This window comes from Blastomyces gilchristii (assembly GCF_000003855.2).
Source record: "Blastomyces gilchristii SLH14081 genomic scaffold supercont1.38, whole genome shotgun sequence".
Classification (NCBI taxonomy): Eukaryota; Fungi; Ascomycota; class Eurotiomycetes; order Onygenales; family Ajellomycetaceae; genus Blastomyces; species Blastomyces gilchristii.
Window position 1 is genome coordinate 172,311 of NW_003101645.1, and position 22,476 is coordinate 194,786.

The 22,476-nt window shown below is 46.3% G+C and overlaps 8 protein-coding genes across 8 annotated transcripts; 4 read left to right on the forward strand and 4 right to left on the reverse strand.

Moving 5' to 3' along the window:
- The first annotated feature begins 1,709 nt into the window (after positions 1–1,709).
- BDBG_09275 (uncharacterized protein) lies at positions 1,710–3,541 on the forward strand. The gene has a single exon (XM_002620301.2). The coding sequence runs from the start codon at positions 1,780–1,782 to the stop codon at positions 2,989–2,991; it is 1,212 nt and encodes a 403-aa protein (XP_002620347.1). The 5' UTR covers positions 1,710–1,779; the 3' UTR covers positions 2,992–3,541.
- On the reverse strand, positions 3,198–7,406 carry BDBG_09276 (leucine-rich repeat-containing protein 40). Its single transcript, XM_002620302.2, has one exon. The coding sequence runs from the start codon at positions 7,150–7,152 to the stop codon at positions 3,997–3,999; it is 3,156 nt and encodes a 1,051-aa protein (XP_002620348.1). The 5' UTR covers positions 7,153–7,406; the 3' UTR covers positions 3,198–3,996.
- Positions 7,407–7,665: 259 nt separating this feature from the next.
- On the forward strand, positions 7,666–10,655 carry BDBG_09277 (uncharacterized protein). The gene has a single exon (XM_002620303.2). The coding sequence runs from the start codon at positions 8,316–8,318 to the stop codon at positions 9,987–9,989; it is 1,674 nt and encodes a 557-aa protein (XP_002620349.2). The 5' UTR covers positions 7,666–8,315; the 3' UTR covers positions 9,990–10,655.
- A 2,918-nt stretch (positions 10,656–13,573) lies between these two features.
- BDBG_09279 (uncharacterized protein) lies at positions 13,574–15,799 on the reverse strand (the record flags this gene model as incomplete). Its single annotated transcript, XM_002620305.1, has 2 exons — positions 13,574–14,717; positions 14,781–15,799. The coding sequence occupies 2 exons, from the start codon at positions 15,797–15,799 to the stop codon at positions 13,574–13,576; spliced, it is 2,163 nt and encodes a 720-aa protein (XP_002620351.1).
- Positions 15,800–16,390: 591 nt separating this feature from the next.
- On the forward strand, positions 16,391–18,108 carry BDBG_09280 (uncharacterized protein). The gene has a single exon (XM_002620306.2). It carries the CDS (start codon positions 16,483–16,485, stop codon positions 17,485–17,487), a length of 1,005 nt encoding a protein of 334 aa, XP_002620352.1. The 5' UTR covers positions 16,391–16,482; the 3' UTR covers positions 17,488–18,108.
- Positions 16,961–21,490, reverse strand: BDBG_09281 (GTP binding protein). Its single transcript, XM_031723940.1, has 6 exons — positions 20,313–21,490; positions 20,107–20,238; positions 19,912–20,031; positions 19,684–19,815; positions 18,411–19,612; positions 16,961–18,269 (listed from the first exon to the last, which is right to left on the reverse strand). Exons 1-6 carry the CDS (start codon positions 20,770–20,772, stop codon positions 18,189–18,191), a joined length of 2,127 nt encoding a protein of 708 aa, XP_031581323.1. The 5' UTR covers positions 20,773–21,490; the 3' UTR covers positions 16,961–18,188.
- Positions 20,935–21,500, forward strand: BDBG_17985 (uncharacterized protein). Its single transcript, XM_031725592.1, has 3 exons — positions 20,935–20,962; positions 21,056–21,315; positions 21,394–21,500. The coding sequence occupies exon 2, from the start codon at positions 21,071–21,073 to the stop codon at positions 21,251–21,253; it is 183 nt and encodes a 60-aa protein (XP_031581324.1). The 5' UTR covers positions 20,935–20,962; positions 21,056–21,070; the 3' UTR covers positions 21,254–21,315; positions 21,394–21,500.
- A 95-nt stretch (positions 21,501–21,595) lies between these two features.
- On the reverse strand, positions 21,596–21,871 carry BDBG_09282 (uncharacterized protein; the record flags this gene model as incomplete). Its single annotated transcript, XM_031723941.1, has 1 exon — positions 21,596–21,871. The coding sequence occupies one exon, from the start codon at positions 21,869–21,871 to the stop codon at positions 21,596–21,598; it is 276 nt and encodes a 91-aa protein (XP_031581325.1).
- Positions 21,872–22,476: the final 605 nt, after the last annotated feature.

Below are 22,476 nucleotides of genomic sequence, written 5' to 3' on the forward strand. Positions count from 1 at the left end.
TGATCTGTATTTAACATCATGCAAGAACTCATTATAAGCTCCGCTTGCATATAAGTATAATGAAAGAATAATAATAATAATAATAATAAGAACTTATTAAGTTATTCTTCTTCTCTTTTTTCTTATCATTCTTCTTTTTCTTTTTATCAGAGTGTAAGATGAAATATCTATTAACAGTATATCTATATCTTCTGCAGTGAGTGTACTTTTATACAGATATACTTTTATTCTCATCTTTATTCTTATCTTTATTCTTATCTTTATTCTTTTTCACAGTCACAGAATCAGTCTGAGACTGCTTTTTTCACTTAGTAATAATCTTCTTAAATATATAATTGATCAGTTACTTTATTAAATTATTAATATTAATATTAACAATGAGTCTCTGACTGATAGAGAAAAACTTATTTAAATATATCTTGATAAATGATCTCTGATAATTCTGCAGATTATTAAGAAAAAGATTATAATATACATTCTTAATACTCTGACAGAGCTTCTTATAATAGATAATAAAATAGTAGAAATATCTCTGAAAAGTAAGATAATTATTCTTCTTAACTTATAATTTTATCAATTTCTTGAAGATATTAACTCATTCTTCTATCAGTGATATTATATATTTAATATTAATTTTATCTTACAGAGCTGTAGTATTATCAGCTTTTAAAATTTTAATAGTAATTTAAATGTTTTTAATAAGACTTAATAGTATACATCTATATAAAGACTTGAAATGAATTCTTCACTTCTCAGAGTTAATATAATATATAAAAGAGAATTCTCATTGAGTTCTCAATAGAATATTAATTTTATTAATAACTTTCATATCAGTTAATATATTAATATATCAGACTTTATAATTAGAGTTATTAAATATAATCACTGATTTAATATCTAGTATATATTTAACTTTCTTCTGATATTCTTACAACTCATCTCTTATAGTATCTCTTTATACAGAAACAGATATAGTGAGATATTAAGTGATTTCAGCTGTAGTTATCTGATTCTATAGTATTATTTATATAAGATTCATAAGATTATCTGCAGTGTAATAGATAGATTGATTCAGATCATCATTAAAAGTAAGCATTTCAGAGATAAAAAATAGTGAAGAATTTAATAAGTTAAAATAAACAGATTCTACAGATAAATATTAACTCTGCTTTTCTTTATTCTGAAGTTTCTTTATTATCTCATCATTAAATTTCATACTCTGATGAAAACTGATCTTAGTCTTATCTTACAAGTCAGAAGCCTTCTTATAATAAGTAGTTATTCTATTAATGAGTTATCTAGTGAAGTGTATAATTCTAAGTCTTGAGCTGAACTCTGAAGTAATAGATATATCACTCATATTAAGATAACTCTGCTTCTTCTAGATATGTAAAAAAAAAAGTGATATTCTTCATAATAAAGAACACACTTTCTTAAATAAAATATAAAGTATATAAATCTGCTGATTAGCAGATTCAGAAAAAATGAAATATCTCTAATAAAGAGTGAAAGTCTTTTCAAAAAAGATGAACTATCTGTGTCAAAAAAATGTTAATTCAGTGTTCTAAAAAGAAAAACATGTCATTCAGGCTATAATCTGTAGAATAGTTGAAGGTTGTATTGATAGATCTATCTACAAGGAACATAATATAGTGGTGGGTCATGTGATCTAGTGGGATCGCTAACCGCAACGGCCGTAAGGGCCAACAGAAAATACAATTCTCCTCCTTTTGTTTACTCTCCTCAGCCAGCACCGCAAACACAGACAAACGTGAAAAAATGCCTCCAACCCTTTCCGGTATCCTGGAAGCAACCCTCATTATCACTGACCAATTCCATTCAACACTCTCAATCTCACTACCCCAATCGGAATCCCAGCCCAGCAACGTCAACAGCAACAACCCCGCCCCGCTGCCCCTCCCTCTCCTCTCCGCCTCCGCCGCAGCCCTGAAAGCTCAAACAACAAAACTATCTCTCCTAGCCGTAAATACCCCTTTCACTCCCTCAGCGCTTATAACTGTTCTCTCAACCGTAAACGAATCCATACTCCCTTCCCTTGTCACAGCTGCCCTTCTCGCGGTACCGACAGAATACACACAGGCATTCCACGCTGAGGCGAAATTGCTAGTTAAAGATGCGTTGAAGGAGTTTGGAAATTTGGTTGGGGTTGTCAAGGTGATTGCGGATAGCGGTGGGAGTGGTGATGAGGGGAAGGGAGTGACGGTGACGGAGCAGCAGAAGGGGGAAGTCATGTCGTGTACTGGGCGGTTGTGGAAGACGTGTGAGCAGTTGGTGTCGTTTGCGGAGGGTGGGGTTGTGGGGTTTGTGGCGGGGAAGGCGAGGCAGTATCTTGAGCTAGTTAAGGATGGGATAAGGGAGCTGGAAGAGTGGGACCCGGAAGAGGAGGATGATGATGACGAAGATGGTCTCTTTTGGGATGACGGTGATGAGCTTGGGGGTAAGGCGAAGGAGAAGAAGGAAAAGGACAAAGCTAGCGACGAAAGTAACGATGACGAAGAAACCACCAGCTCCATCGCAAACCTCCAGTCTGAAAAATCAAATCTCCTCCGCCTCCTCAACCCAATCGCCCAGATATATCCAGCCATAATATCCCACCGTCTAAAATCGAAAACCTCCTCGTCTTCCTCAACATCCAATGACCGAAAACAGAACTACCAACCAAACTCCATCCTCTCCTCAGCTCAAATCTCCCAAGTCAACCTCCTTCTCCAGCGTTTAAAGGAACTGCCCAACCTCGTCGACGAGGCCGCTGGCTCTCTGTATGATCACGACATCGACAATGTGACCATGTATACCAAGCAACTCTACAAATGTGCCTTTTCAGCGGCGGAGGTGGCACGGTCGCCGTTCATTAAGAGTGTCAATGGCGAAACGGAGATTGCGGGTGAGGAGGACAAGTTTCCGAAATGGGCAGACACGTGGATGAGGGTTATTGACGGGATTACGAGGTCGAAGGCGGAGGGGTCATAGAGATTATTGCTGCGGCGGCCGTCGTCCATGAACGCATGGATGCCCCTGTGGGAAGAAGATTGGGTAAATGTAGGTGATAGATACTTTATATTTCGTTGGGGTTATTGTATATGTCTTACCCTTGAAAATTGGGATGGATTTCGCTGCAGATTATATTATTTATATACCCAGGTAGCTATGTGGTTAAGTTCTACGAGAAAAACACGTGGGCATGGCGATTTTGGTCTCATTAACCAGAGAGTACATGAAACAATATCTGTTCAGTTTATTTACACATAAGAATTCTATTTAATCTGATTATTTTCATCTGGTTTGTACCTTTTATATACACAGGCATATGGAGGACACGGGATTATATATATGAGTAAACAGAGAAACGAAAACGAAAAGGAAGAATGGAGCAAAGTTAGTCGATTCAGGGGGAAAATGCCGATTCAAAGAGAAAGGGACGTGCAGAAAGGAAAAGGCAAAAAAAAAAAAAAAAAAAAAAAAAATGCAAAACGAATGAAGAAGGAAAAAAAAAAGCACCCAAAAGAGGAAGAAATCTAAGCTGTTGCTGGATATATACAAAGTAGATCGACGAAAAATAGGACAAGAAAGATGCATGGAAACAAGTAAATGAAATAGGAGATATGGGAAAAATATAATCGCTCCACGCTTGGGAAGATTTCACGACGGAGTTTCTCATGGGCAGCGTCAGACGAAGATTTCGGCCCGAGCAATAAAAATTATGAAGTAAAGGGCCGAGAGTGAAAAGATAATACAGAGGAGAAAAAAAGCACCTGTGACAGGTAAACGCAAGAGGAGCAGACAGACGGAGACACAGGAGGACGTGGACAGGCAAATTAAGAAAAATGAAATAATTGGAAAAAAATATGAAAAATCCAAAAAGAAAATATTACATGAACAGTGTAAGTAAATATAAGATGGTGATGGTACAAGCCCGCAGGGTCTCCAGGTAGAATTCCCTGTTTCTTCTCCTGGCTCTAAGTAAATAAAATCCCCTCAATCAACAACACCATCCTCATCCTCTTCCAAAGCACCCCACTCCCTCAACTCCTCCGCCGTAATCCGGTTCTTCAGCCACTCCAACACCGCCTCCGTCCCCTTCGAGACAACCTGCCAGCGCGGGACACGGAAACAATTCCCTGCGACATCCAAACGGCGCAAACACGTTGTTCCCCCTGTAGCACCTCCACCACCCTTGCTATTTCCTGCTGTAGCTGCCGACGCTGTAGACCCCTCGCTCCCCAACAATCCCAATCTAGGCGGCAAAGACGCTATGCTATTATTACTCACGTCTAGGACCTGTAAGCCGCGCACAGCTTCGAACTCTAAGCTATCAATTTGGTTGTCGGAGGCGAGGAAAGTGATTAGGGCAGGGTAGGTTTGTCGGATGTGGGGAAGGGGTCCTGTGAGACGGTTGTTGGAGACGTCAAGAAAAGTGAGGTTTGGGGCGGAGAGGTGGTGTTGGAGGACCTCGAGGCTTGTTAGGCCTGTGGAGCTCAGGGTGAGGTTTTGGAGGTTTGGGAGGGAAAGAGGTGTTGTAAGAAGCGGTGTGGTGGGGCTAGAGGAAAGGGGGTTGTGGGAGAGGTCTAGGTCGGTGAGGGTATGGGAGAGGAGGGTGAGGCCGGCAACGGGGAGAGTGTGGAAGCGGTTGTGGTGTAAGTACAGGCATTTTATAGCTGTGGAAGAGGCAAGCAGGGGTTCTAGATCTGCCGGGTCGAGGTCGGCTAAGTCCGTGGAAGAGAAGTCGAGGACGCCACCGGATTTAATACGCCAGGCGCTGGCGTGTGTAGGGCTCTCTGGGGCCAGAGTGAATTCGGTCTGGACTGAGCCGTCTTCTTCCTCAGCTTCAGGATGGTCGGGTTCGCAACGGCCGCGTAGGACTCTTTTCAATTCGTCGGTATCCATCGTCAGGAATTTGCGTTCTCGCAGCGGGTTGTTCGCTATGTGGAATGAGAAGAGGTTTTCCAATAGGGAAATCTTCTCGTCCAGCGTTGTTATATTGTTGCCTGTAAAATCGACAACTTTTACATTTTCGAGCTCTAAAAAACCTCCCGGAAGGCTAGAGATAGCGTTGTCCTCCGCGGTTAAGGTAAGGAGTGATTTCCAAGTAGAAATGTTTGGGAGAGCCTTGATGCGATTCGCATCTATGGATAACTGCTGGAGGTTGGGCAACTCCAGGGTTTCGGCAAGCGAAAGGCTTTCCAATGAATTGCTCGTCACGTTCAGAACTTGTAGAGTCTCCAAGCGGGTAACTGAGGCTGGAATAAGATGTCCCTGAAGGCGGTTTTTCTGAGCATTGATCTCGACAAGAGGAAGTGCCTTTAGAGCCTCAAATGGAATGGAAGTCAACTGGTTTTCGGCAACATTAAGAACGCGCAATGAGGAAAGGTCGGATAGAGTATCTGGGAGTTCAGTGAGGCTGTTCTCACGGAGATCTAGCACCTCAAGCTTAGAAAGAGCACCAATAATTGAAGTTAGGCTGCCTCCAAGCTTATTATTTGCTAGTTTTAAGTCGGTTAGTGATGAGATTTCGGTAATGATTTCGAAAGCTTCCGCGTCCAACCGATTGTGGGAAAGATTTAAAGAACGTAGTCGTTGGAGTCTTCGCAAACCCTTGGGAAGAGTAGTAAGTATGTTGCCATGAAGATCTAGAACTTCCAGTCCACCAAATTGGCATCCCTTGGTATTTTCATCCATGTCCATGGTATTAAAATCAACATCAGGGAATATAGCATCTGATAACGATTTAAACTCATTGTCCGCCGCGATAAATTTAATAAGATCAACGCTCTCATACCATTCGCCCTCACTTTCTGGATCAAAATCGTACATAGTCAATACTTCATCTGGGATTTCCTTCAGTCCCATGGCAGCGATATTTAAATGACCTGATGTCCTTGCCGCGGCAGCCTTGTTCTTCAATACACGTTTATTAGGCTCAGCTTTGGACAGCTGCGCAAAGGGGTCGTTCGAGGGATCCAGAACGTCACCTAGGCCATTTTTAGCATTACTTTCCATTGCGGCTTTTTTCGCAGCTTTCGCCTTGGCAATGGTTTCTCTAAGAGCGCTTGATGACTTCGTTGCTTTCCTTGTTTCTGGTTCTCGTGGCGGTAAATCGGACGGATTACCGTCTGACGTCACTGAAGTTCTGGGTGATTTCTTTGAGGAGGTAGATGTTGGAGAGGTAAGATTAGAAGAAAGATTCGAGGAAGGTTTCCGTGCTTTTGTGGCAGGTGCTCTAGCTGCAGGCTTCTTAGCATCATTGCCCGTACTTACGTTGTTCGATTGGGCTGCGAATGCATTGGCGCCTAGGGATGGGCGCGCTTTAGGTGGTCTTATTGACATGCTTTTGCTACCTCCATAAAACGAGGTTCGTGCGCCAGCGGCAGGGGTTTTAGATTCTTTCTTCGATATTGGTGGAGCCGTAGAGACGTTACTATGGTTTGGCGAGGCAGTACCAGCACCGTTTATTGAAGACCGCGTGGTGGACTCTCGATACATAGACACGGATCTCTTAATGAATGTTGGCTGGGGCATATTTGAGACACTAGAAGGTGTTCGAGGTGTCGATGCGGTTCGTATGGCGGAGGAGAATTGCAGAACTGATCCATTGGCGCTATCCTGGCGGGATGGAGGGCGTGACTGGTAATTATTGGTGACAGAAGGGGGCCGAGAGGGAGGTGCCATGGGGCTTTCGGGGGCAAAAAACGTCGATTTCTTTTTACTAGGAGACGGTGAAGAAGGAATCTGGGCTATAGTTTCGATAGTCCGATCGGATAGTGAGGGTCTTGAAGACTTAGTTGTTGGAGTGTAGATACTTGTTCTGTTACTCCTGCTTTCACGTGCCTCCTCCTCTTCTTCATCTTCCGCCACGGAACCGCCGGAATTGGGGGTCCATTTATACGAATACTCATTCTGGCCATATGAACTCTCTCGAGATTTAGCTGGAGACGGCAGCGGGGGTTTCTTAAAGAGTTCTTGTGAAGGTCTCCGCAATCTCTCTATGTTTAACCCGGAATCAGCTTGTAGGCGTTCGCGAGACGGAGACGGCCGGATAGATTTGGAGGAAGTAGAATGCGTAGGCAGTGGGAGTCTTGACATGGGCCGTGGAATGCCACTGGGACGTTTCGGGGTGGAATAGCTGTGGTCCATGGTTCAGGTGGATTGGAAGATCAGGGACCAGGGGTAAAGTAGACAATAACTAACTACAGCGTAAGCTTCCAAGAATTACCTAGCTGAAGACGAGATGCATAGCGAAGAGAAGGTCAACTGGACGTCCACAGTTAGAGAGAATAAATCCGGCAGAGTGTTGAATTATTCCCCTCCTGCTTTATCTTTCAAAGGAAGCCTTGTCTGTCTTTGTTTTGTCCGGAATGTTTCTGACCGGAGGTGGATGTGTATAGACATTTCTCCCCAAGCTTGATCCCTGAACAGGAGCGGCTGTTATGACTTTTCCTATTTGGGACAAGGTTATCCGGAGGATCATTATTCCGGATGTTATATGACTAACTGTATATGGACTAGATCGTAAGTTGGAAGCTCCCGTTCCACGCTAACTCGATATGGTCCTTTAAGTCACATGATTCATAATTTGTGTGGCTGGTAATTGAATGCCAAGATCCCAGCCTCCGCAAATTTCCTGTTTGGAAGGCGGCTTAAACCAGTTTGTTGACTTCATCTCCTCAACAACCAACAACAACATCCCCCCAACTTCCTCCTCTATATATCTTACTATATCTATCCCTTGTCCGTCTCACCTGAGCTTTCTCTCTTTTCCTTTTGTACGAATCATTCATATCTCTCTACGTTGTCTCTCGCATTCTCATACTCAGCGTGGTCTCGCCTGTGGATTCACCAAAAGTGGGCCGTTTCATCCGTTGCCTCCACAACAACCCATGAGATATCCTCCAGCCTCCTCGCCCGCCTCGCCATTTTACTAGTAAACCTCCCTTTCTCCATCCTGGGGTCCCTGGCAAACCACCCATCTCATTTCCTCTTTCCAAATTAGATACTCCGTATATACAGACGGATATATATTTATTTCTCCTGCGAAACACGACATCGTCGCGTCTCTTGCTTGCCAATTGCTTGGTTCTCAGTGCTACAGTAAGCAGAGACCCGCCCGCGCGAGCAGCCCGTCCCTCGATCCGCTCGATTGCTACGATTGTGACGTGGCCTCTAGTCTTCGACCTTTTCGTCGCTCACCACCTCTCTTTGAATATTTGTCATCTTTGCAACACATAATCCTTTTAAATATCCATATCGACTTGACTCACTCTCTCCTTTTATCTACGGCTTCCTTCCCTATCTTGTCGATGGCGGCCATGACGACGAGGGAAACTGAAGAGAGGTCTTCCCAGTGCTCATTAGCACCCGCGGCAGAGATTAAGGTCCCGAGCACGCCAATTCCTTCTAGAGCAAGCCTATCAGCCTCTCCAGATAAGCCAGCCATCAACCAAAACCACAAACATTCCATGCCTGAGAAACTCCGCTCATCTCCCCCGCCAAAATCTTCTTCCAACATGACCCCTCCTCCAACAACAACAACACAACAGATGGGCAATGCTGCGGCTACTCCATTCCGTCGTCCACGCTCAGACTCAGACGTCTTCCTCGCATCACCGCCCGCCACCATTGACCAAACGCTCTGCGTAGCTTATGGAGCTTCAGCGGATCTGCCATCCTCGAGAGATATCGACAACGCAGATGAGGCGCAACTGCGAAAAGTTGCGAAGGATCTCCTTGTATTTGCACAGGAGTTTCGCATGTCAGCAGCTCACTTCAAGCTCCAACACAGTCTCTTGTGCCTCACCAGCAGCGAGGCGATCAAGAGAGCCGAGGTGGAGCAGAAGCTTGCACGAAGAGAAGTCGAGATTCTGCAAAGTGTAGAATATCGCCATCGGCGCGGCCTCAGCCTGGAGAAATCCCCTGAACTCTCTCCCAAGACGCCTCAGCCAGACGCAACAATGAGACGGATCAAGGAGCTCGAGGACGCAAACATCACACTGGAACGCCGCCTGCGACGAGCCAAACGAATCATCGAGGGAGAAACGGATAAAAACGAGCTGCTGTGCGAAGAGAATAGCCGTCTTAAGAAGCGCATCCGTGAAAATCGTGAGCATTTCACTCTTATGCTGGACCATGGATCTCTGATGCCCAGTCCACAACCCGAATTTCTCACTCCGCAAAGAAAGACTACCTCCACTCGATACCCAGATAGTGCCCGTAGCCATGTTAGCAGAGTTGGCAGCCAGGATCCGATTGCTGCACTACTTGCAGCTGGCCAAGTTCTACACGGAGAAAATGTCAGCGTGCACTCTACACCATCACGAAATCACATTCACAAATCCAACAATCACCATCACCACTCCCACTCTCAACCCCACAGCCACAACCCCGACCAGGAGCACACCCGCGTAAACCACTCCGTGTCCTCCCTCCCCGTGTCTTCCCTCCCCGTAACCCCGCAACGATCCCGCACCACAGAATCCCGAGGCCACTTTTTCACTCCAATCAACAAACGGACCCCAGACTCCCGCCACAGCCACGGTCACAACCACTCTGTCTCGATCTCACGCCGTGAGCGTGACGAACGTGGCCGCCACGATCGCGATAGCACAATATCCGCTTCCGAAGATGACAATGAAGCACTTACCGACGAAGACGTCCCCGCCTCGCAAGCCAGCTCACTAGCTACGAGCATGCTCCGCCGATACCCCGGCAGCAGCCAAGAACAACAACTCCAGCACCAGCACCAACAACAACAACACAGTTCGATGTCCTCGAATCTTTCTAAATCCAGTTCGACCCTGCAAACAAAGCTATTTGGGCAGGTTAAGAAGGCCGGTGTTGAGCGAGGCGGTAGTGGAGAAAATGGTAATAATAGCCTGAAGCGGAAAGCTGCTGGTAATGGTTATGCCGGCGAGAAGGAGATTGCGACGAAGAAGCTACGGGCTGGAGAGGCGTTTGGGCTTGGGATTCAACCTTGATTCTTTTTTTTCTTTTTTCTTTTTTTCCGTCTTGTTTCTTTTCCACTTTATTTGTTTCCTATTGATGGTTGTTACGAATCTTTTCTCTTGTTTGTCCTATGGTCCATTCTTTTCCTTTTCTCCTTTGTCCATGGAATATGATGTTTGAAAATGTGTCTGCTTTGCTCTCACCCTTTTCGACCTGGGTTGTTTGAATGGGGATACTTTGGCTTATGACTTGATGAAAACTTTCATGATGTTCTTTTTTGTTTAATAATTTCTCTGTTGTGCTTTTCCTTTTATTATGCTTTGTGATATGCAATTGTAACAATCAGGATTCAGCTGGTGGTTTTGTTATGACTTGTGAATTTGCTCTCTCTTGTTCTTTGAATGGGGGAGCTTTTGTCTTTATAGTTGTCAGTTTTCTTTATGTCTTGAGTTTGTTCACTTCTTGGGATGAAATCTGCTTGTTAATGATGATATTCTTGTGAGTTTTCACTGTTTTTGTGTCTGTGCAGTATTTTGAAGTCTACTGTACAGAGTACTCTGAGAAGAGATCTATTATTATTATTATCATCATTCTTCTTCACATTGTCACTGATCAATCTGTAAGTAAAAAGACTATAATAGTCACTCTGCAGTATCAGTAAGAGTAAGATAAATAAGATATACAACATTTGACACTCATTAGAACTTGATTTCATTGAAATTTAATATTTCATCATCTGTCTCTGAATCAAATAGGAATACTCCTATTCTCTGTCAGTTCATACCTACTCTGTACAGTGTAGGTAGTTATAAATGAATTCAACTCAACGTCCTGCCTACCCGATTAGGAAGCCCCTAGGGCTAACCGTCCATCGCTAAGCGAGCCGCATGCGGAAGCGTTCTTGGCGCCTATTCGCACCAGCACGTGACACACCAACCCACAACATACTTCCAAGGTTTTGCTGTCTCCGTCCTTTCTTCCTTGTCCTGTCTTGTCTTGTTTGAACCGCGACCACCGACAACCGACACTCAAATCCGCCTCGACTTCCTTGGTCCCCATCCGTCACCATGGTATGTTTCTGCCAAATTCCAATTGAGAGAGAGCCTCCGGTTTGAAGAAAGAAAAATAAGAGCACGGGAGAGCGGGAGGAGAAAGAGTGACAACAGATCGCTGACCTGTGCTGGTGTGGTTTTGTGTGTGTGTGTGTGGTTTTATAGGCGATCAAGCATAACCAGACCATCCCGAAAAACCGTGAGTTTTATGCCAAAATTGGATCATTACGATATATTTGGGGAAGAAGTTGGTGACTGATTTTTGCTGTGTTTGTACAGATTTCCACAAGGACTGGGCTCGCCGTGTTCGGGTACATTTCGATCAGGTACGATATCAACAATCTTACACCCATTCGTCCCATAACCCATCCGGAATTTCTGAAATTCTCCAACCCACCCGCAATCCAAGAACAAACACGCGAAGATCCATCCCATATATCTGTGGGAAAGGGAATTCATGCGAACATCGAAAATTTACACAACTAACACATCCTCGTGTGTTTTACTTGATATAGCCTGGTCGCAAACACCGTCGTCGGGAAGCTCGTCTTGCAAAGGCGGCTGCCGTCGCCCCTCGCCCTGTCGATAAGCTGAGACCAGTCGTGCGATGCCCGACTGTTAAGTACAATCGCCGTGTCAGAGCTGGTCGTGGCTTCACTCTTCAAGAGCTGAAGGTACGGATTTTCTTTCCCCGAACTGTCTCGAGGGAATAAGTGCCACGTAGGCGACTGGAAATCATGTCCAACGAACAATCCGCTCACACGCTCTTAAAACTCACAGGAAGCCGGAATCCCCCGCAAACTCGCACCCACCATCGGTATCGCGGTCGACCACCGCCGCGTCAATGCTTCCTCCGAATCCCTTACCGTCAACGTCGCCCGCCTGAAGGAGTACAAGACCCGCCTGATCCTCTTCCCCCGCCGCGCCGGCCAATACAAGAAACTCGACTCCTCCGCCGAGGAGATCAAGGCTGCCCAGGACAGCTTCACCAAGAGCGTTGACTCTCTCTTCCCCATCAACAATATCAGCCGCGCCGAGGCCGTCTCAGAGATCAGCAAGAGTGACCTGCCCGCTGGTGTCGAGGGTGGTGCGTACAGAAAACTGAGAGACGCCCGGAGCGAGGCGAGACTGATTGGTGTACGGGAGAAGAGAGCTAAGGCCAAGGCTGACGAAGCTGCTGCGGCGAAGAAATAGAGAGAGAGACGAAAAAAAAAATATAAATTTTTAAACAAAGAAGGGAATCTGATAAATGAGTTTATCTCTTCCTTTTTCTTTTTCCTCTTTTTCTTTTTCTTTATTTTTTAACTTGTTTTTTTAACGCAATCTACAAAAACGGAAGAACGAGAAACTAGCAGTACCACCAATACCACTCTCACCACCATCGTCGCCATCACCACTCGCGAGAAGAGATCGGACGGACGCCTAGAGAACTTTGTTTCCGTGAGGGGAAAATTCAAGAAAAGAAATCATGGCCGGCCGTCACTTTTCCGAGATTATCTATTTCCTCTTCTCCCTCTTCTCGGTGCTGTTATTGCTGCTTTCGTCTCCCGTTTTAATGCTGATTCTCATGACGGAGCGGGTTGCTTGGGTTCGTCGGATCTTGCTTGGTTGATATATGATCTTTTTTTAACACGAGGAAAAGGGGGCGGGAGGTAGAAGAAGGAGAATGGAAAAGGAATATGGTTATGTTATGGGTTGTTTGAGAGGGAAAACAAAAAACAGCCAACACTGGAAACTGGTATCTGCGCCATCCGGACCAAAACTCGGGATGGCAGGAGAGCGGAGCAGCTGCAGTGAGAGAGACATACAATACTACGGCATAATTATATTTTAATTCCTACTTTTCTTTTTTTTTCTTTTTTCTCTGGTTTCTTTCTTCCGTTTCTTTTCTCTCTTTTCCGTTCTCAATGTTTCAAACGATGACTTGCGTAAAGAATGTAAGATCCGTTAGTTGCCTTTCTCCTTTCTCCCCCCACCCACCGGGTTTTCCGTAGCCAATTGATCGTCTTTAACCAGGGTGTCATGCCATATAATGACAGGTTTTATCCCGCACGCATAATCGAATCCGGTATGCGAGTAATCGAAGGTTCAAAGGGCAAATTTGTTCAGACTGGGGACTATGGCATTCCAGCTAGCTACAGCATGGGGGTACATTTATCCGTACGCAACTATAAATATGTCTCGATACAGCACCCAAACAGTATACTCATGCTTGGACCACTGTAATCTAAGAAGCAGGTAAAGAAACAAAAAACAGACCGATCCTATTATTCGTCAAAAAAAATTGTTCGGGCTTGCTACTTACACAAACCAACAAAGAAAAGATGCCGAATCCCCATTTCTCTGTTCCTTGAAAGTAAAAAATCAATCCCATTGCGCCGTGCACGATTCGATTGTCAAATGATCCCGCCGCGGAAAAAAAGATGAGAATAATCTATGAAACCGCCTATCCATCACCCAAGGAAAAGAAAGAAGCATTATATACAATACAACATACCCACACGTGTATACACACATGCAATTTATAATCCCCCTCTCCCCAACCCAACCAGCCCAATCTTCACTCACATCACCCCAAAAAGAACCCCAACAACCCCTTCAACAGCTCGAACAAGCACCTCCGCATCCCCATCAATCTCTACCTGTCCATACGCCCCTGCTTTCCATCCTTTGCCCTTGCCCTTACCCTTGCCATGCGCACTCCCCAAAAAGCTCCGAAAAACCCTCTTCGCCTCCCTCTCCATCTTCTCCGGGCTTCCCGCGGGGGACGACAGCGGTACCGAAACGCTAATATCCGGCTGCAGCTGCGGCTCGCTCGTCCATAAATCCAATCTAAGCGAGCATGTAACGAGGAGTTGTGGATATGCTGAGTGAACGCTACCACCCGCTGGTACTTCCGGTTTCCGTTGCCGTGTCTCTACAACAGAGAAAAGAAAAGACGTGCGCCCAAGGTGCGGAAGGAGAATGTGCGGCGTGTATGTCTTCTTGTCGTTTTCCTTGTCATTATCGTCATCACGGTTTGGTACGGAGGGCACCTTCTGAGCTGACGATAGGGTAGTAGTTATTACCCGATCGCGCAACTCCTCCAGCTCCGCCCAGATCTTCGCTCGCGATATATCCGCTTCCCAGTATCGGGATATTCCCCAGCAGAGACCGGAGATATCGCGTTGTAATAGTGGGTTTGAGAGGCGGGTTTGTAGCCAGGAGGAGAGAGTGGGAGGGATATTGTGATCTACTGGTTTATCGGGATGGTGTGGCTGCGGTTGTGCGGGGATAGATATGGAGACAACGGACTGGCTTTCTGGATTTGTTTGTAGGGATATGGGGATTTGGAAGAGGTGGATGGGAAAGGGAGCGGGTGCGGATAAGGTTAGGTTGTGCGTTTGGGTAATAATGGGTGATGATGACGAGGATGGTTCTTGTGTTGAATTTGGGAGAATTGAGGTGGAGGTTGTTGTGGTCGTATACGCGGTGAGGGATAGGGGTGCGAAGAGCGTTAGGTATGGTGTTAAGTCTGCTGGCTGGTGTAGAGCGAACGGGTTCTCTGGCGGGGGGGAGGTTGATGGAGGTGGGGCAGGCTCAGTTGAGGGAATGAATCGGGAGGATGAAAACGGTAGGAGGAATGAGAGGACGGAGGAGACTGGGGGTGGTGAGGGCGGCGGTGGGGGTGGAGGGGCACATGATGGGTTAGAGGTCGTCAGGAGTTCGCTTTTGAAATAGTTGGTTAGCTAGAAACTTCAAGGAATCGGGAGAGATGGGATGGTAACTTACATTAAATTGTTAATAGATTCTTCATCTGGCGCTGGGTATTCGTCTGGCTTTTCATATCTTTGCGCCTCATACTCTATCTTCGCAACCTCCTCCTTCAATCTCGCTAGCTGAGCTACAAGCGCATCACGCAACTTTACCTTTTCCCCTACTGGATCAGGAACGTCGTCTTCAGGGAAAGTAATGCGCGGAGACGCAACTTGATCGGCAACATTATCCGTGTCAACTTCTGGGCCTTTATCTTTAAGTGGACTAAGCCTTTTCACGCCATCTCTTATCCTTTGCTTCCTCTTTTTCTCCAGGCGGTAGCTCGGGCTACTGCTACTCAACAATCCTCTCCGACGGCTAGGTACTCTCTCCAGACCCAATTCAGTCGGAGTAGGAGGCAACTCAGGTTCGCCATGTCCTTGACCCGGCGATGATGAAGACCGCGTGCGTCTCCCATTGGCAATTGACTCGTCCACTATTGGTCCAAATGTTGGGTCCTTGCCCCGCAAGGGGGGTTGTGGCGTGGGGCGTTGTGCACCAGGCTCCGCCGACAAGGAGACCTGTGATCGCTGCGATGATTTTCGCGGTGGTTGAGACGCAGAAACAGGAACACTTGACCCACGACGCGGCGACAAAGGGACAAATTTCTGGATCGCCTGCCGAATCGGCAATTCCTTCACTAAAGCCGAAGTCACAGAAAGTGACGATGGCCTAGGCAGCCTGCTACCTCTTACGCCCGACTGTCCATCCCCCACTCCACCACCACCACCAATACTAACGCTCTCCCTCCCACGACTCGCTGGCCTCTGCTGTGCTGTTTTTGCGGGGGAGCGACTCAGGACGCGCGAGAGGACGTCTGGGTGTGAGCGGGCGAGACTAGCTCTGGTAGGTGACTGGAACGATGCGCGACTTGGGCGCTGCGGTTTCTGTACATCAACGCCATTGACCTGAGACTGCTGGGCTGTGTTTGAAGCGCTGACGGCGATTGCGCTGGAGGAATTAGACTTGCGCCGCTTGGCGGGTGAATCGAGCATGGAGGAGGCGCGTCGACATGCGGAGGTATTGGGAGTGGGGTGGTGGGACGTTCAGACCTAACAAAGGTTACTTATAAGCAGCTTGTACATAGAGAGAGGGCAATTTGTATAGCTTGTAGAACAGGCTTATCGGCTCCTTTAAGGCGAGAAAGCAACGAAGCCATATATCCCGTAAACAAACCGCTGGTTGTTGCGGAGAGAAACAACGTGGGTGGTTGGATGACATAACATTCGCCACGTGATCGGAGTTAAACTTGGTTAAGCCGCTGCACAAGAAAAGATGGCTGTTTTAACACAAGATTATAACTAAAGAATTCAATTGATCTTTTTTTGATGAAACTAATTTTTATTTTTCATATTTTTATTTTTTAGATATAAAGTCAGTTAAAGTTAGAGCATTGAGCATGAGAATTTCTTTTAAAAATATTGATTTGTAGAGAGTATAGACTGACTGTTTCAATAATATATATACATTGATATTTTTAATATTACAATTATACATTTCTATTCTTTTTCTCTGCAATCAAAATAATAGAAATTTGATGAGAATTGCTTCTGAGCATGTGATCTTACTAAATAAAATAGTCTTAGAGATAAATTATCTCGGCAAATGTTTATCCAAAAAAATTGTCCCCGCAACAGTCATACTTATTCTTCACGCCTTCAAGGCCACACTCTCTCTAATGGAGCAGCTGTCTCTTCTGCTCTGGAAGCAGTTCCGGCACAGGAGTGCTATATGCGCCCGCTGCCTTTACAGCGGTACAAACTACTTTCTCCCCGCTGCAGGTCCGGCAACATCGACCCGTCCTTCCCGTAGACATCTGCACTCAAACCCGTACCAGCATAAACAGATAGCCACCCCGGCTCAGCGGAATGAGGAAGATGAATCACACGCACTCTCCTCCAAACAGCCTCATCAGACATATCCCTTACAAGGCTACTATCTTGAAATCCTCTCCAATCCATACTCACAACACCCCGCCCGCCGCACCCGACCTCCCTTACCCGAAGAGAAAATGTCTCCACCTGAGGTGGTAGATAATGCCAAAACCCAATCCCCGGAATCAGCCCGCGAACCTACTCCCGCTGAAAGGATGGGCATAGTCTTCGGCACTCGGCTGGCGGGGCCGGGCTACGCTGGTTCCTCCGGCCGTTACGACCCCGGCAGCCGCACGCCTGAATCCACCTGGCGCGTCATCTACGGCATTCCCATCCCTCCCCGCCCCCAGGAACCCGATAACTGCTGCATGAGCGGCTGTGTCCATTGCGTCTGGGATGACTATCGAGATGACGTTGAGGGGTGGGCGGAGCGGGTGAGGGAGGCAAAGAGGAAGGGAAAACAACTAAAGAAGGAGAGGCGAAAACGGAAGGCGAAAGGGAAGAAGGGGGCTATTATTGCTGAGAAAGGGGGCGATATCGTTGCCGTCGGGGAAATACGACATAAGCCGCGGAAGGAGGTGGAGAGTGCTAGTATGAGTATGGATGATGATGGTGGTGGGTCGGAGGTGAATTGGGCTAGTGCTAATGGCAACGGTATTGGTGATTTGGACGACGACCTGTTCGCCGATATCCCGGTAGGGATTCGGGAGTTTATGAGGATAGAGAAGAAGTTGCGGGAGAGGAGGAGCAGGGTGGCTGAAGCAGAGACGGGGAGCGGTGGTGGGGATGGGGATAGGGCCTCGGTTTAATGACTTAGCTGGCTGGCTGGAAGGCTTTGATCATGGACTGCTGAATGTGTCCGGTAATCCTCACTCAATGTTTATAGGGCGTGATTTATGCCCTCTTTTTTCTTTCTTTCTTTCTTTCTTCTTTCTTTCTTCCATTTCTTTTCTTGATTCCCTAGACGCGAATTCAATATTTTTCTGTGTACATTCGTTCATATTATGTATATAAATGCATGGATAAATATGTGTTCCTTTTAGCCTGATATTATATTGACCATTGCATCGAACATTCTTCATTCACAATGGTTAGTATAATGTTTTCCTGTTTGTTTGTGGAGGTAAAAGGAAAGCTGAAATCGAACCAAATGCAGGTCCTTTTACTTTTAGACCGCACACGCTATGCTCAATCAAATGGATATGGAGCGGCTCAAATGGCTGGAAACTCGATGTAAATGCGACGTAGGAAACTTGTATAAGAAAAGAAATAAAATATGTATAAAAAGGAGTGGAAGGCCCAGATGGAATAGAATACCTTCTATACGCATATGAGAAATAGCGAACAAACAAGGGAATAAACACTCTCAAACTCATAACTTCGTTAATTAACCAAGTGGAGAAAGTGATATATGAACGTCAAGAAATCAATTACGCCAGATACGATGCATTCAAAAAATGCGCAGTGTGTATAGTGTATGAGCACTTCAAAGCCGTATTCCGCGGTAGATTTATTCAACAAAGTAAGTTTCTGCGACATCCCGCATGAGATCCTCAAGCATCTCCCTTCTTGCGCCGGGTAGTGTTGCTGGCTATTCGGAGGAAGATATGGTTAGTATTGGGGTGGCGGAAAATATTTTTATAGAGAAGAAAAAGAAGAAAAAAATTATACGGGGGGGATCGAAGACACCAAGTAACCGAAAAGAGGAATCAGATGACGAAGGAAAGCCTACCTTATTCTTCAGCAACCCGTTCACAAGAATAATCGCATTATCCCGATCTTTCGCCTTCTTCAACCGCTCTGTCTTCTCCTGCACAGACTCTCCGCCAGAAGGCTCGGATATAATCATCTTAACTGTGTCACTGATCAGCTGGAAAACGCTCATGTTCTGCATACTATCGACAACCGCTAGGGAACCGGAGGGTGTCGACGCCATCAGTGCGAGAGCAAACCAGCCCTCGCTCTGCACGACAGGCCACTCTGTCTGCGTTATCATCGTTCCAAGGGGCCAAGCAACATCCTCGTGGAGCTTATATAGGCGCTCAGCGAGATCAAAAGCTTCGATCGCCGCCTCGGCTCCGTGTTGTTGACGCTGGTTTATGGAGCGGCATATGGCGCAGATCGTGCGGCCGATTTCTATCTTGATTGGGGTCGTGTCTGACTTTTCAAAAAGGGAGAGGAGTAGAGAGAGATAAGTGCGGGAATTTGCAGGGGAATCAGGGTCGGAGGATAAGGGTTCTAGCAAACGGGAAATGTTGTTGAATGAGGACACGATTACTTGGCGCGTGAGACTGGCTGCGGCAAACTGGACCTGAGGAACAGTCTCAAATGCCCACAGGCGAGATACAGCTTTAATAATTCCAGCGGAGGCCAAGGGTTCTTTGTTGTCAGTGGCAATGGCGAGGTTCTTTAAGAACCCGAGAACGGCGTGTAGGACTGCAGCTTTGGCATCTGCGTTTAAAATTGATATCAGGGGTACGTGGACTTCGAAATCATTGACCATTGATGCACAAATTTTATCCTCCCGGGCTAGGTTCCCAAGCATGACACAAGCGCATATTTGTAATTGGTCTTCGGGTTCCCGGAGCCAAGAGCGCAGTGTCTCCGAGAGGTCACAGTTAAGAGGATAGGCCTGGGAGAATAGGGGGAGAGCAGAAATGTCGGAAAGGGCTTGATTTATCCTTAGCCGTAGTTGCATGAGCACCTGAATGTCCTCGGGAGAAAGGCCATGAGGAGGATGGTCGTAGGACCGGCGTAGGAGTAAAATCACCCTTTCGACAAGTCGGCGAATAATGCATAAATTTTGGAAGCGCTCACTTTGTAGATATAACGCAAGGCAGCTAGTGAGTGTTGTAAACCGAGCAAAGCCTATGTCTTCATCTGTTGCGAGGTTGATAAGTAATGGAAGAGCGGCATCCGGTGCCCTTTCAACTCCTTGAGCAGCTGCTGTCAGCTTTTTTCGTTTCATCTCCCAATCGCGAAAGGAGGGGAGGAACGAGACGAACCATGTTCAGTTGCTGTTTCAAGGAGTTCGAGAGCATACGCTAAAAGAGCATTTCCTTCGATTAGATCATCGGAGAGTAGCGTGAGGAGACTGTATCCAATTCCGTTCTCAGCAACTTGAGCCTGGGCCGGCTCTGTCAAGATGAAGTTAGCCTCGCTAGGAAATTGTAGGTAGGAAGCGACGGAGAGCGGAGACGGAGCGTGGAGTTAGAAAAGGCTCAACAACTTACCAAAGTCGACACAAATATTGTATATAACAGGGATAGCAACATGAACCACCGCAGGATTTTTGAAGAGGTTGATAATTGGAAAAGTGTAATTCTTATCAACGACAAGCTGTCTATTTTCATCTGTATATACTGCGAGTTAGCCTCAAAGAACGGAGACGGGGGAAACATGGATGACCCATGTATTCAATCACGCACTAGTATCCGCACAGGAGTTTCCGATTAATCGCAAAGAGTGAAGTAAGATATCGTCCTCCACGTCATCCGTTGCAATTACTCGGAGGAAAAAGTCCAATATACCGGTTTCACCGTACGCTCCCCGCCAAGCCGCTGTTATCATAAAATCCGAATTAGCCCCAAATTCTCGCATTGTCCAAAGGAGCCCGTAAATAGATTGAACGTACGGTCCCGGCTTCCATTCGCTAATACCTCCGCAGCTTGGGCCATGTAATCCGATCCGCTCCTCCAGAGGAGACCAAGGTTGTCCCTGACACCCTTGAGAGCATTCACATTCCGCCTGCCGTAGCGAGTGTCTTCGTCCGCCTCCTCTAGAACATTGAGTAAACCCTTAACATCGAAATTTCCCTCTTCATCTTCAGCAGTCTTGAATATGGCTTGCAGGGCGCGAAACATTTCCTCCTCTTCTTCCTTTGCCAACTTGGGCCCGTCTCTGGGAGGCGCAGATGGGGGAGAAGGCTCTTCGGATAATGGAGTATCTGTACAACGAGGAGAAGACAACTGGGTCTCTTCCTTAGTTATGGGTTTTGATATAGGTAACTCCTGGCATTGGTGATGCGCTGCAGAAGGCTCAGACGCCTCCTGCGGCTGCTCAGGAGCCATTGAGCTCTCCTTTATACTACTCATCTTCCTTTCGTGAAACTCCTGATGGAAGTTGATAAAAAGCAAATAAGGAGATCGTTGCCTGGTACAGCGAGTGCTTTCTTTAAAAATAGACCCTCCAGGCTCAGGGTAATTTCAGAATAGCAGGGTCAATATCCGAAAAGCCACAAAAATTGAATGGTGGTGCGAGAATTAGACTCCAGCTCTTCGTACGGTTAGTACGGGAATCGCCTCTCGAAAGGGGGGCATGTGACCCTGGATTCAGTAAAGGTTGCAGTGACTGATGCCTCTGTTCCGAGAATCGCAGACAGAATCAAGCAATATGGCAAGCAATATGGCTGAGATGCAGGAACGCAGCCTGGCAGATCGACAGGGACTGCCAGCTGCTTCTGGAGCCGTCAAAATTAGGCACGACCGACCAGGCTGGTGGGTCTGGCTGTTGGCTAGCGGCTGCGCTGGGCAGCCAACCGAGCATTTGGCGGCGCCTATGAATCGCGAAATCTGAGACGGAGCTGAGGAAGGGCAGAGTAGAGTCCAAAAAGGCTTTGAGAAATGCTTGTTGCCTGTGTGAGAGAGATTACCATCCAAAAAATGGTCTTTGTGATAACTACTAGCTACTGATGGGATGCCGTTTTGGGCAATTAGGGCTTGCTATCCAACGGGTCCAAGAATGGCGCTGTACACTCATACACTAAGTTACCACATCGTGCATATTCTCCGACGCCTCGTTAAGAGAGAGCCGTTGCTCCCCAGGCCCTGAACAAAAAAAAAAAAAATATAAAAAAATATATATATATAAAAATATCGCCCGACAAGCACCCCTCAAGCACCCCATCTTCCATCTGACTCACCATCCGCTGACTGCGCTCGTCCCCCTGCCGCTGCCTAGCGTTGCATGTCTTATATTGATGTCTCCATGCTTAATATTCAATGTGCCAGGGCCTCGGACGGAGATACCGTTCGAACTGGCCTTGTGGCCTCCGCCAAGGCGCTTGACAGATATATCTGTCATCTCAAAGTTCCCATGCTGTCCCGGAAAAAGGCTGGGCCTGGAGCTTCTATGCGCGAGTTGGCGTTTTCCTTCCAGCAGATACACAACATATTTATCTGTCCTTATGCTCATCGCTCATTCAATCAAGGATCATTAAGAACTTTGAGATTGCTGGCACACTGACAGATGACTCAAAGGACGGTAATCGCTCAGCAAATTTGGCCCAGCCTTATTATCTTCCATCTACTCACCCACTCGAGGTGCCATCATAGGGGGTCTGTCTTGTCATTTCTCCAAGCTGGGCCTGGGGTCTGCCATGACCCTGCAGCTCCCTTGCATTCATCATATCTCACTATGTCTTGCATTTGACTCATAACAACTGTGGGTGTTATCAAGAAAGACCTGGACGATAACTTGCTCATAAGAGTATTAGAGAGCTAACATATTTGTTGGATCAGCCCATCCATCGCGTGCATCACATCCTTCAGACAGAAGTGATACAGTGTCAACATTATCATGGGTTGAATCTCTCATACCTTTCTGCTACATAAATCTTACTATCTACAAAATGAGTAGCATTTTCAGTTAGCAAGCATCCCCACAAGTTATCAGATTGATAGAAATCTTTCGATCGTTAGTTACTACTTTAACAGCTGGGTAATTAGTTACTCTATATCCTCATTTAACTACACAGATCTTCCCGCTTCATCTATTCTCTAAAGTGACTTGAGTGGTGA